General features: G+C 37.8%; 1 protein-coding gene across 1 annotated transcript; it reads right to left on the reverse strand.

Annotated features, from left to right (window-relative positions):
- Positions 1 to 8,267: 8,267 nt before the first annotated feature.
- Positions 8,268 to 9,188, reverse strand: LOC143548884 (uncharacterized). Its single transcript, XM_077039933.1, has one exon. It carries the CDS (start codon positions 9,186 to 9,188, stop codon positions 8,268 to 8,270), a length of 921 nt encoding a protein of 306 aa, XP_076896048.1.
- Positions 9,189 to 14,627: the final 5,439 nt, after the last annotated feature.

The following is a 14,627-nucleotide window of genomic DNA, read 5'->3' on the forward strand; positions in this document are numbered from 1 at the left end:
CTAATATAATTTGGTTCGTTAACGAGAGTAATAAAAAGAATATAAATTTACATCTTATTTATAAAGTGTAAGTGTATAATATGTATATATACATATATAGACTCAATTATAATATTTAAACAAGTATATATATATACATATTTATTCGTAAATATGAAAATAAAAGAGTTGTCATGGGGTTCGGTTTATCAAAATAATGATTACATAGCGTTGTATACAAATGGTAAATTAAAGAAAGATTAGAAAAAAAATGAAATTCAAAAACCGGGTTTTAGATGACGAGAACACGACTTAAGGTTGTCGGTTTTATAATATTTGAATGTTTGTTTGGTAAAGGATAGTTAATATTTAAACAAATAAAAGAGAGGAAGAAAATAAAAAATATATATAACAAAACCGGCGGGTCGGGTTCGAACTCGCGACGCAGCCTATATTAATCAGTGGGCTAGCCAACTGAGCCAACATGGCAGTTGTTATATTTGCAGATCCGAAATCTATAAACCCATCTCTAAAGGGACATGAACCCTAGATTATCCAATTGGATAATCTGGTTCATGTTCGATCAAAAATGTTTAGGGCTATTGATCTATGACAAAACGTGATTCTAGCTGTACCTTTTAATCGAAAAATAACAGCCGCTAATATAGTGAATTTGCTCAATGGTGTTGCGGCCAAGGTGGGTTAATTTAAGTGACGGGATGCGATTGTTAACTGAATTGGTTTTAGGGGAAAGGGTCGCGACAGTGAGGAGAAGGTTTCTGCAAGATTAATTGATCTAACACGAAGGGATTATATAGGATCACTAGTTAGGGTTTGGTTGGGGTTTAATATGGTAAATCGATCAAATTAAGAATAAATTAACGCGTGTTTACTAAAATTGGGTGTCGGTTAATGGATTATACGACCGAATATGCTAATTTCCTAAGATAATCGGTCAAGACGAGCGGGAATTGATGATTTTGAGGATGTGGCGTGCCGTCGGGTCGGGTTTGGTCCATGGGTGATCTGGTTGGACCGGTTAGATGGGTTAGGGCTTTTAGTTTATTATTATATATAAAATAAATATCATACTATAGCAGATTTACACAACTAGTCCTTGTACTATTGAGATGGAAACATCTTTGGGTTAAAGTTTGAATTTAGGCATTAAAAATTGTAAATTCTTGTAACTTTAAATATTTAAAGTATTAAATAATAAATTATTCAATAAATGCGATCATTTCATTAACGAGTGACCCGAACCCTTAAACGGGTCGGGTATAATTACAAAAAAAAAAAACAAAAACAAAACAAAACGAAAGATCCAAAATGTTACAACATTCACTACTTTAGGAAATTCCGTACCAAAATTAGAAATTAAGCCGTAACTAAGAGATGCGGGTTCTTGGACTCCACTTGGTCTTTTCTTTCCCAAGTGAACTCGGAACCACATTTAGATTCAGCAATTTGTACTTAGTCAAGAGGTATATGAAGGTTCCCCTCAGTTAAGCAGTTCTTGTGATTGGAAATGTGAAGGAGGTTGGATGAACATTGGAAAGTTCATCAGGTGGGTTGAAACGATACAAAATAAACTCTTTCAGCTACCTCGAACGGACCAACAAAACAAGAAGGTAGCGTATTTCTGTTACCAAGATGAGCTACTCCCTTCCAAGGGAATACTCTAAGGAAAAAAATGTTCAACAACATTGAACTTGAGGGGTTCACGATGCTTATTGGCGTAGCTCTTTTGACGGCTACGGGCGGCAAGAGAGTTTTGACGAATAAATGCAATTCAATTGGGACGTTTCTTGGACAAGCTCGGATTAATTATCGGTTCGCGGATAATAAGCGGCGTTTAGGTCAAGGCGGTTTACAATGAATTCCAAAGACGAGTGATAAATCGATTATCTCGATCGGAGATAATGGTCAAAGGCGTCCTATGATGGCAAAAGATGCCCTTGACATGAAATCGGGCTACTATACTAGTAGGGCACTCCTCGCAATAAGGAATTGAGGAGAACCGAATTGGTAAATCGATAAACAATAACTCAAACGGTGTTATTACGGCTTTAAGTATTTGGGGTGTTTCGTAATGAATTTTGTGGCTCGCTAATTCCCAGCGGAAATTGGGGGTTGATCGGGCAAGCCAAACAGCTCTTGGTGCTCGAATCTATCTTAGAATAAGTGAGGCACCAGGATGGATACACTATGATATTTTTCTTCATTCCCAGCCACCAAAGCATGGAAACGGAGGTCGGCATACGTTTTAACTGCATCAGGGTGAATAGAGTATCGTGACTTATGATCATCATCAAGGATGAATACACGAAGATCGTCACGATTGGGAAAACAATAGACGATTCAAATTATAGCATGGGGCGTTACGTTTGGTTTCAAGTTGGAGGTCGGCACAACACAACATCTCTTCGTATAAGTTATCTTCGGTGACGGAGACGTGTCGTGCGTCGAGGGTGCGGTATTGAAGGTCAAATTGGATGACGACGTAATTTGAGCATGAATGGATTTAATGTGGCTCTTACGATTAGTCTCGCAAATAAAGAATATTATTTCAATACCATAAAGGGAATTTTTACTTATGATTTAAAATAACATTATGATTTAGAATAATATAGAACTTGGGTTAGTTGAAAGATAAAACTAATCATTTTACAGAAAGAAAACTTACAAATATAAAATTTATCATATCCCGGAACTTAAAGTAATATAATAATGCTACTAATGACAATCCGATAAGAACATTTATATATAGGATGTACCAGCTGCGTATCCACCATATTCTTATCATACCAAAATTGTACCGTTGTCCCAAACTACCATCGGTTCTAGGATTATGACACACGATTGTACGTATCATGATTTCCATGCGACGACTTAGGTAATTATGTATGCATCCATAATTACTTCGGTCGTTGGATGGTCCGCATAATTCGTTCCATCGTGTGGTTTACAAAAGCGTTTGAAAACATTAATTTGTGAGTGGCACAAGTTTTAAAAATGTATGACTATAAATTAGGAAAAAGTTCATAAATTTCTAGGACATTATTTAAATGTAAGTCCTTAAAGTTGTAAAGAAATAATTTATTAATAGTTGAGGTTAATAAAATGATTTGGGATGGTTGAGGAGGGTAAAAATGAGGCAAATATATGTTTTAATAACCAATCTACTTAATTAATGTGAACGTTATTCGTAAAATACGTGAAATGTTATTAGTTTATACTAAAATATTTTGATGCCATAAAAGGCGTAATAAATTTAAAATTGAGGAAAGACTTAAAATATCTAAGATCGACTAAAGAACACAATGCAAGTCTTCGGGTCTCTTGAGGGGTTAATGTGACAAGAAGTACCATGAGAAATTTAGTTCACAAAGGTCAGAATCTTGGAGTAGCTCAAATAGGTTGAGTTCGTAATTTGGGGTTGCGTAATTTGGGTTTGCAATATGGTATAAATGGGTAACTTGAGCTTGTGGGTATGGAATTGGTGAGGTAATAAGGACCTTGATTGACTCGGGAGACTTGAAGGATGTGGGGTTGATAGGTTTGACTTGATGGCACATATTCCGGGGATGATTTGGGTCTCCATGATGGTATCAAGCGCGGTTATTAAGAACGCCAGGTTAAGTGTGAGCGGTAGGCTGTTTTTGGGATGGTCTGTACACTAGGCAGGGCACGATAAAAGTTAGCAAGGGGGCCATAGCGATGTGTATAGCTGGAACAAGGATTTAGCAGAGCGACAACGGTTACAGGTGAAGCACAACGGGTGAGGACTAGTGCATGGTTTCCTTCTTGAGGCGTCTCGGTCTGTGTCGAGGTTGAGGGTTGTTTTTTATTAACAATATAGCTTTGGTGATTGACCTTACACTTGTTGTTGGTATTTGAAACAGATTTTAGGTTTGGTTTAAGCGTCAGCGGATGAGTCGGTTTTGGTCTTGAAACAACACAATTAGAGCTGAGGCTTTTAAATTGAGTCACGTATAATAGTTGCAAACTCTTTGGTGATCATAGTAGTCATAAGGCAGTCGTGAAATTCAACAAACGACGATGAAACGATGGTTTCCTGTGAGAATATTGAATGAAAAGGGATGATGGTAGATACAAGAGGAGCATGACGGCGAATTTTGACGTAAGCCTTTCCTCGTTTAGGATGTTATGTTTGGGTTGAGGTGGATTGTCGAGGAATAGTACAACTTGACGATTTTACTTGCGTTTTGCCAGTGTGATTGGTGATGAGGATAAGCAGGGGTAAGTGAGTTAAAATTTTCAAAAGTTTGTATGGCGTACAATATTGAGTTGTTTTGGTTTCAGTCTCTTGAATTGGAGGTATTATGCGAGTGACCAGCTGATTACTCTTTGATTACAAGTAATTTCTTGTTTAACGCCTTTTACGATTAATAAAAACATGATTTTTTTATTTTTTTTATTAATTTTTTTTAGAAATGAGTTGTGTAAACCACAAAGAACTTATTAAGGAAATTGAGCTTAAAATGTGTTGAGCTAGCGTCTACTCCTAACTTAAGGATAAGTTAAAATCTGTTTTGAGGTTTAATCATATAATTTTGATGGGTAAATGCGTTTTATGAAAGTTTGATAAATTAATAAGTATTAACAAACTTAAAAAAAAAAATTAGGTTAAATACTTGAATAAAGTTTATGCGAAGAAGACCATTCGATTATTAAATTATGCAATAATATTGTTGATGTTTTAATAATGTGATAAGATAAATAATGATGAATTTGTTAATCACTCAATATTTGAGTGTAAGTTGTCTGATTAACTTGTGATAGTCGAGTCTTAATAAATGAGGAATTTGTATCTAATTATGTGGATTAAAAAATATTTCTAAGTGTAAGAATAGATGGAATCAATAAATCTTGGTTCAAAAGTGATTTAGTAAATAAGAATTTGATGTAAATTGATACTCGTGTACAATAATAGTAGTTTGAGGTAGAAAATTTCATTACTTACGAGACTTGATTATATAACATTTTATCATCATTAAAAAAATATATAAATAAATATATATAACAACATAACTTGAATTAAAATACATGGGTTCATTTGTCGATTAGGGCTTCATGAGCCACCATGGGTCCTTCCAACAAATGAAAAATATCGAACACCAAATAAAAAAAAAACAATCAAAATCGAATTTGAGGGGGTGTTGAGGTAGATGATTGAAGTAGTTCGGGAACCACCCCATTGAACATACTTCATCCATCTGATCAACAAAACAAAATACGAAAAAACCGAGTTTAGCCACGAAATCACCGTGAATTCGGTTATAAATTTAAGAATGTGATCGTCACATGACCACGTTGATACAATGAGGGTAGTAGATTCGGGTACGTTTGGTGTGATATGCTTTGGCCTAATAAGTTCCACACCCTTACCGAACACTCCGGGAAGGCAACCAGGTCTCGCGGTTGATTGAGATTTATGCGTATTGTACTTCCTTAGGCTCGCAAGCCTTGGTATCAAGGGTTCGGTAAACAAGTGTGTCCCTCTTCCGGTTACTACATATCCGTCCCACGAATCATCCTCAAAGAGGGGGGGAGCAAAAATGTGTGATTTCCTAAGGAATTTCCCGATAAAAAAAATCTTCCTAAAGTTTTGAAAACAATTTTGAGAGTGAGGCATAGCCTCGGATTAGGTGTGTGCTTTTGTGTACAATTGTATATGATAAACAATTTAAATATGCTAAGCTATGTACAAAATTAAAACAAGTAGGGTGCACACGTATAGGAAACACGTATAGGGACCCTAATCATGCTACTAGGTCATTACGTCTAACCACCTATCTTATAGCCTTCGGCTCTGACACCAATATGTCACACCCCAACCTACGGCGGAACATGCCGGGGCGTGACATTAATTGTATCATAGCTCAAAAGACACTATGTAATTACACGTGTCAATATCAAAATTACTATTTCACATAAACCATACATTAAATCACAATAATACATAGTTCTCTAAACATATACATATATCAATAATAAACTTAAATTAAATAGCATTCTTCACATCATTGAGCAACCTAAAGTAACACTACTTCAACAATCTTGAAGTCATCCAATAGAGCTACCAGCGTCATGCGTGAAAATACATATACTTGTCAACAATAAGTTGAGCAAGTAAACCACGGTTTTGAGCATATATAATAATAAAATGACAATTCCATGCGATAATAGTAAATCACTACAATTAGTGTAACAATAAATAAAAGTTGTCTTTTCAACCGAATCACATAGATAAGGGTTTACTCCGACGGCGTATGATCATACTAATGAGGATGAGGATGAGATACCAACCAACATAAAATAAACACATAGTCACATTTGCACATATCAACTAATCGAGCAATTTCAATTACGCATATAATGGAATCGTAGTGAAAACAATAATTTGATTGTGAACGCATAACGCCCCCAAAATTGTAAAGCGGTAAAAAGTGAAATGTGAATTTACATACCTTATAGTGTAGGATAAACGAGGACGAGATAATAAAAGAAAATGCTAGGATGTAAAACGGTCAAACTCCTCGAGATTCACCAACAAAGATTTCTAGTTATTTATGATAACATGAATCAATATAATCATAACGAAACACTAAGAGAAATATTTTGATTATCTAATATAATTTGGTTCGTTAACGAGAGTCATAAAAAGAATATAAATTTACATCTTATTTATAAAGTGTAAGTGTATAATATGTATATATATATATAGACTCAATTATAATATTTAAACAAGTATATATATATATACATATTTATTCGTAAATATGAAAATAAAAGAGTTGTCATGGGGTTCGGTTTATCAAAATAATGATTACTTAGCGTTGTATACAAATGGTAAATTAAAGAAAGATTAGAAAAAAATGAAATTCAAAAACCGGGTTTTAGATGACGAGAACACGACTTAAGGTTGTCGGTTTTATAATATTTGAATGTTTGTTTGGTAAAGGATAGTAAATATTTAAACATATAAAACAGAGGAAGAAAATAAAAAATATATATAACAAAACCGGCTAGGTCGGGTTCGAACCCGCGACACAGCCTATATTAATCAGTAGGCTAGCCAACTGAGCCAACATGGCAGTTGTTATATTTGCAGATCCGAAATCTATAAACCCATATCTAAAGGAACATGAACCCTAGATTATCCAATTGGATAATCTGGTTCATGTTCGATCAAAAATGTTTAGGGCTATTGATCTATGACAAAACGTGATACTAGCTGTACCTTTTAATCGAAAAATAACAGCCGCTAATATGGTGAATTCGCTCAAAGGTGTTACGGCCTAGGTGGGTTAATTTAAGTGACGGGATGCGATTGTTAACTGAATTGGTTTTAGGGGAAAGGTCGCGCCAGTGAGGAGAAGGTTTCTGCAAGATTAATTGATCTAACACGAAGGGATTATATAGGATCACTAGTTAGGGTTTGGTTGGGGTTTAATATGGTAAATCGATCAAATTAAGAATGAATTAACGCGTGTTTACTAAAATTGGGTGTCAATTAATGGATTATACGACCGAAAATGCTAATTTCCTAAGATAATCGGTCAAGACGAGCGGGAATTGATGATTTTGAAGATGTGGGGTGCCGTCGGGTCGGGTTTGGTCCACGGGTGATCTGGTTGGACCGGTTAGATGGGTTAGGGCTTTTAGTTTATTATTATATATAAAATAAATATCATCCTATAGCAGGTTTACACAACTAGTCCCTGTACTATTGAGATGGAAACATCTTTGGGTTAAAGTTTGAATTTAAGCATTAAAAATTGTAAATTCTTGTAACTTTAAATATTTAAAGTATTAAATAATATATTATTCAATAAATGCGATCATTTCATTAACGAGTGACCCGAACCCTTAAACGGGTCGGGTATAATTACAAAAAAAAAAAAGAAAGATCCGAAATGTTACACCTTCGATTGCGATGACAGCCAAAAGTTGAGCATGAGGAGCCTGAAGACATTCTAATACCGCTCTTTGACGAGAGAAGATACCAAACTTTTCTCCCAAACATTGGACGGTTTTACTATAAAGGGCACTCGCCAAAGCATTTTGGTCTTAAGGGGGGGGGGGCGATGTTCTTATTAGCGAACCCGCCAAGATCAAAATCGGGAATAGAATTGTGCAAATAATCCATCGCACACCCAAAATCGGAATCTAACCCATCACCACCACAATCACCCATAATGTGGTCCTGTAACTTCCAAGATTGTGCTCTCGAGGCGACGAAAGCATAGGTAGAAACATCCTTAGCTGAATAACCCTAAACCACCGAAATGGATAGGGAGAGAGGCTAGTCTCCATTGAAAATCCCCAAAAAACGGACCCCCACATACCACAATATCCTCAATCGCCGCTCGAAGCCCTTTGTCAAAAACAGAGACAGCTTCCTTAACAAACATAGGCTGACATGTTCGGAGTCCGAACAACAATTTAGCCACCCCCATACATGTGCGAAGCAGGAGAAGCTCACATTGAGGGTCATGCAGACGAGTAAGACATCTCATTAGTTCCACGGCTCTTGAAGCTTTGGTAATGGCCAAACTACTGATAAACCCAGCATCCCGGCTAACCGCACCTCCAAGGAGTTTTACCCCTAACTCCGGTCTCCCAATCCCGATAGGAAATAAACCTATTTTTGCCTTTACCCCATTGCACGACGACCAGTATACTTCTGCCTTTTTAATATTAAGTTCAAGCCCTAAACTTGGACCCTTAGATCTAATTATATCCAAGGCTTTAGCCACTTCAATGGCGTCTCTTATAATCATGCCATCATCTAAGTACCATGCATGGAAAAGTAACTTGCAACCATCTCGTACTTGATGAATGAGGGGGTGTAAAGCTAATGCAAAGAGAAGGGGTCCTAAAGGATCGCCTTGTTGAACCCCAGTAGTTGACTGGATACAATCATTCCCTACATATAGCCTAGCCGGTTGCCCGTAAAGAAAATTAACCCATAGGGAAATAGATGGGCATCTGGCACGAACTTCCTTCAGGAGTGTGCTCCTATCCACCAGGTTGAAGGCATTAGAAAAATCTACTGTAAGCAAAGCCAACAACCCATCCAAGTGGAACATGTTAAGAAATCTATTCGCGCTATGAAGCACCGCCTCCGCTCCACTCGGGATCCCCACCCCAAATTGAAAATCACCAAGGAATTTTGCCATCTCTTTCCCAACACTCCTCATAGCCACTTTGGATACAAGTCTTCTCCAAATCGCACCAACGGCAATAGGCCTAACCCCATTGTCGGGGCAGTGGCGTTAGAGGGGCCGAAGCCACAAACTCCGCTTAAGAAACAGGGCATCTCCCCCCTAACCACAAGTTAACCACCTTAGTGATAGCCTTAAGCAACCCCACGGCAATCGCAGATCCTTCCCCACATAGAGCATCCAAATATGTTGGGCCCTAAGCCCATCTCTACCACAGGAAGTCCCTTTAGGAAATGATTTAATACACCCTAGGACACTTTCAACATCCACAACCAAAGGGGCCACCGAGAGTAAGGAATCAGGCAAGGCGGGCGGAAGCAAGATGTGATGCTTATCAAGCAACTCTTTCATAGTAGCGTCACCAAGAGGAGCAACACCCGAAGAGCACAAAACTTTAACTGCGGTCGTGAAGTGCCCATCAGCAACTTTTCGAATACATTGCTTAGCATTGAGGCCCTCCCTCGAATGATCACCCCCGAAGGAGCCCTCATCAGCTCTTGAGCCCATATCCATCGGTTGGTTAAAGAGCGATTGGATAAGATCAACACATCCGCTTCCATCACCCCAACTTGCTAGGGCCTGCCGAATAGAATGGCATTGTAAGGATTTCCTATTCCCCGACCTACGCTCCTGTTGGTTGGAAGGCTTGACAACTTGTAATGTGCAACGGGGTAATATCAAAAGTTTAACCCACGCTTCAATGGACTCTGGCCTAGACACCACATTGCACAATGAAGCAGATAAGGCATGGGCAAATGCCATGCGACAGCTAGGAGGGATGCTTTTAACTGCCTTTACCAGAAGTACGAAAATACAGTCAAGGAGGGTCGCGCCCAAAACTATCCCACCCAAATCAACTACATCTATCGCAAGTTGTGGCTTAGGGATCCCGACAAGGAAGTCTTCCACCCCTCCCGTATCACCTTTGAACTTGATAACTTTGTCTACATGGTGACAGTGTCGATTGAGGGCCTGTAAAGACATGCACTCACCACACAACCATAGTTTGGTAACTATTAGAGCATCTGCCAACGCAACAAAAAGCTCACAATCCCCGGATACCGCATCCCGCATAGTGCATTTTTTGTCATCCGAATATAGGTGAAACCGCTTTATATGTGCCCCTAACCTTTGGATCCCCTTGGACCCAACCAATCCATCCGGGCAACAATGGAATCCCCTAAACGGGCACGGCCAATAGCCCGTGCCCACCTCCCCCGATGGGGCTCCGTTGACAATCCGAGCCCTAGTCATAACCCCACACGATGAAAAGTCAACAAACAAACTCGAGCTGAGTTTGGGAGTAAAAACCTGAATTAAGAGGCGAAAGGATAGCAACCGACAGTTGCTCTCACCTCCATAAACCCAAAAAAACCGATTAACTCATTGAAACATTTTATCGAACACCTGGTGGACAGACCCAAAACCTTGATCAGGTGTTGATGTTGAAGCTGATCTAGCTGTGGTGCTGAAATCGTGAGAGAGGGAGGGTAAAGCTGGGTTGACGGTTGACGGCGGTGGTGCAGTAACACGACGGCAAGGCTATTGACAACGGTGGTGCTCGTGAAAGGTGAAAGGTGATCTTATAATTTTGTTGCCAGAAAGGTTTTAGTTGTTGTTATTAAGTCGATTGCTTCGGGAAATGGGAGGCGGGCGACGTGTGGGGAGACGAAGCAGAGGGAGGGGTGGGGGGTGAGGGAGTCGGCTCGGCCGGTGGGGGTGAGGTGGAGGGAGACGGTGTTGGCGGAGAGGCGTGGAGGAGGTAAGGGGTGGAGGACCACAGAGAGGTGGCTGGACAATTCGATTTCGTCAATACCGGAAGTCCCCCAATCACCATCGTCTCTTTCCTAGCTCTTATTTCTTTTCTGGTATGCTCTTTCAATTGCAATTGATTTCTGATCCCGAAACCAATCTCCTACCACAACCTTTTCTATTCTCTATTACTGGATCGGTAAGTCTGCCAACATACTTAGTGTGGACAAATTAATTCTCTGCAAGAATCAATTTTATTCTTACTTAATTATTTGAGTTGTTGTGTTATAATGAATCCCACAACAGAACATAAGTTTCTTTATGTGATTTTGATTTCTTTTCCAAATTACAAAGCAAGTCGGCTATGGTTTTAATAATAAAACACCGATCCACTATAACAAATTTGCACCCTTTAGTACGCAAACTATATTGATGGACCCAATTTTCAAGAGCATTATTGCATTTGGTAAGCAGAAAAAATAATAATTCAATCTACCTTAAATTTTGTGTTTTTCAAACCATAACACTTAAAGAGGGACGAAGAGAGTAATCGATTTTTTATTCAAAAAAGATATCACACCTTGCCTATTGGTTGCTCTCGGTAATTTGAATGACACCCAAGATTTGATACTTTTCTGACCATGCAAAAATTTTTCATTCAAGGCCACATAAACACTCTTTCGGTGGCGGTGAATTTTATAATTAATGTAAGGAGTAAACAAGAAGTCAACCAGCTACTTGGCTTATTCCCTTTTCGATCAAACTCAGACGCAGAACATACAAACCCTAATGTTGCTTGCTTCTCGATCAATAACATATAGCTCTAATATCAATTGTTAGACCATACGGAACAAACAATCATCAGATCAAACAAACGAACATGAGATAGTAGGGTGACAACCCATGACTCTTTTCATATAATCAAACGAACATCACAAACATACTAAGAAAGAGAATTATTGACACACAAAAAAACAGTAACCTAGACAGCTATTTATAGATCTATTTAACTTTCTCTCCAAGACGATTACTAAACTTTCTCCGCAAGATAAACCTTTCTAAACCTATTATAATTTAATTAACTAAAATAAAACATAACAAAGTAAACCCTACTTTATTAATAATTCAAGATTAACCTTCATTATATAGTACGTAATTAAAGAAAAAGTCTAATACTGGTCGCATGCTTCTCATGGATATGATACCCTACTTTCTCTAGCTACGATTAATTAGGTTTTTGCATGACATAATGACGGTCATCCCATAGTATCTGAAAACTATAAAAAAAATTATTTTTCACGAGAAAGACAATCTCAAAAATCAAATATAAACGAAGATAAAATGTCTTCATGTAATGTGCTAACCTTATCATTGCGTGTCTGTGTTGGGTTTGGGGGGGGGGGTTGTGGTTGTTTAGAAGATATGGATGTTCATCGTATCGTGTAACGGATTATTCGGTTCAGATTGTTCGAATTTGAAGTTTTTAGGACCCTATCCGAACTCTGATTCGATCCGAATTAGGGATGTTCATATACGATCAGAATTGATTTCCGATGGATTCGGATCGGATTCGTATGATCCGAAATAATCTGAATAACCCGAATGAAATTGTATAACAAACATTCAAGCAAACTTCTAATTAAATACACTACGTGAAAATTGACTTTTGGTCACACAAAAAAAGTGTGGCCGTAGGCCTTTAGCCACACACATTTGGTTCAGGTCATATGTGACCAAAGGTCGCGACACTGTGGGTATGATATGGCCACACACAGTTTTTAGTGGCCTCATGTGGTTATAAGTGTGGCTAAAGGGTACAGGCATTAGTTGCTGGCCAACAAGAAGCGTCTCTAATAAGTGTGGCTAAACGGTAGAAAATGGCCACATGACTATTTACTATGAGTGACCATTGCACGTATAGATCCACATGAATTCATGTTTCAGCCACATGAATTTTATAATAATGTGGCCAATAGGGTTGTGTTAAGCATGCATTGTGACATATACCGTGTGGATATAGCAAAGCAATGGCCACTTAAATTTAATAACAATGTGGCTAAATATATCATATAGACACTGGATATTACATTAAAAGTGGCTAAAAATGTTTACTTGTCACTCAAACACTCTTTTGTAGATTATAGTGTGGTTATTGTTTTACCGTTTGTCACGCATAATGATTTTCGTAATTTAAAGTGTGGCTATTGTCAAACTTTTTGTCACACATAGTGAGGTATTGCGTGGATAATCATATCATATAGACACTGGAGGTTATTGTCAATGTGGCTAAAAATGTGAACTTGCCAGTCAAACACTCTTTTGTAGTTTGTGGTGTGGCCATTGTCTTATCGTTTGTCACACATAATACTTTTCTTAATTTAAAGTGTGGCTATTGTCAAACTTTTCGTCACACATAGTGATGTATTGTGTGGCCATTCATATCATATAAACACTGGAGGTTATTGTCAATGTGGCTAAAAATGTGAACTTGCCACTCAAACACTCTTTTGTAGTTTGTGGTGTGGCCATTGTCTTACCGTTTGTCACACATAATGCTTTTGTAATATAAACTGTGGCTATTATCATACTTTTGGTCACACACAGATAAATGTGGCTATTTCATAAGCTTAACAAACCCAATAACATAAATTCAAAACGAGTTTACATTAACAAACCTTCACAAATAAGTTATAAATTCAAAATATTTAAAACTACTACTAATTACTACCGACCTCAATCTTTCTCATAAACTCACCAAATTGTTTTTGCCTCCTTTTTTCATTTTCCTTAAGTTCTTTTTCCATTTGTTCCGTTCGTTGCACTCGTTCTTCCAACTCGTTTCTTGACTTCCTTTCATTTTCGTGTTATTTTTCCATTTCGGCTCTAACTTTTTGAACCTAAAATTGTTAAAATATTAGCATCATAACTAGTAAAGGGTTAATGTGAGGCGAAACCTCAAAGCCAAGTAGGGGTGTTCACGGTCCGGTTTCGCGGTTTTTCGTCAAACCATAAACCAAACCGTTGGTAACGGATTTTGGTTTATGTAAACCAAAACCAAATCTTATAACTTTTAAACCGAACCAAACCAAACCAAGCAGATATAAAATAATTAACTAATATATTACCCGAAAACGAGCAAACATACGAGCGATCACATTCTTTGGCACCATTATGAATGTAGCCCAATGTTCATCATAATGCTCGATTAGTATTTTTATGATATTCCTATATATGAATCTCATGACTCGCAAACCTATAATATTGAAATAACCAAGTAAGTATATTTGTAACATAAATAATGAAAATCTTAAAACTAAAATCATACATATCCCAAATCTTTACACTAAATTTCTTCCTAGAGGTATCCCGAGGCACGATAGATGACGTGTCTCCCACATGTATACATTTGTAGACCATCGACATCGCCACTACCAACACCATCCTCATGTGATCCAGCAAGTGATGCCCCACCATGATGGTTTTCACCTTCCTAGGTACCGTGGTACGTCCACGCATAACACGACGACTATCACGCACAATCACATTAGACATAATGTATACACAAACGCAAACTTGAATCAACGACTCATTGGTGATAATAATCAATGTCAACTGTACAAAAAAGTCCTAACACGTATTCAC

The sequence above is a fragment of the Bidens hawaiensis genome, unplaced genomic scaffold (genome assembly GCF_021521415.1).
Source record: "Bidens hawaiensis isolate Kalapana, Puna unplaced genomic scaffold, B.hawaiensis_p1.1 tig00015293_1, whole genome shotgun sequence".
In the NCBI taxonomy this organism is placed as follows: domain Eukaryota; kingdom Viridiplantae; phylum Streptophyta; class Magnoliopsida; order Asterales; family Asteraceae; genus Bidens; species Bidens hawaiensis.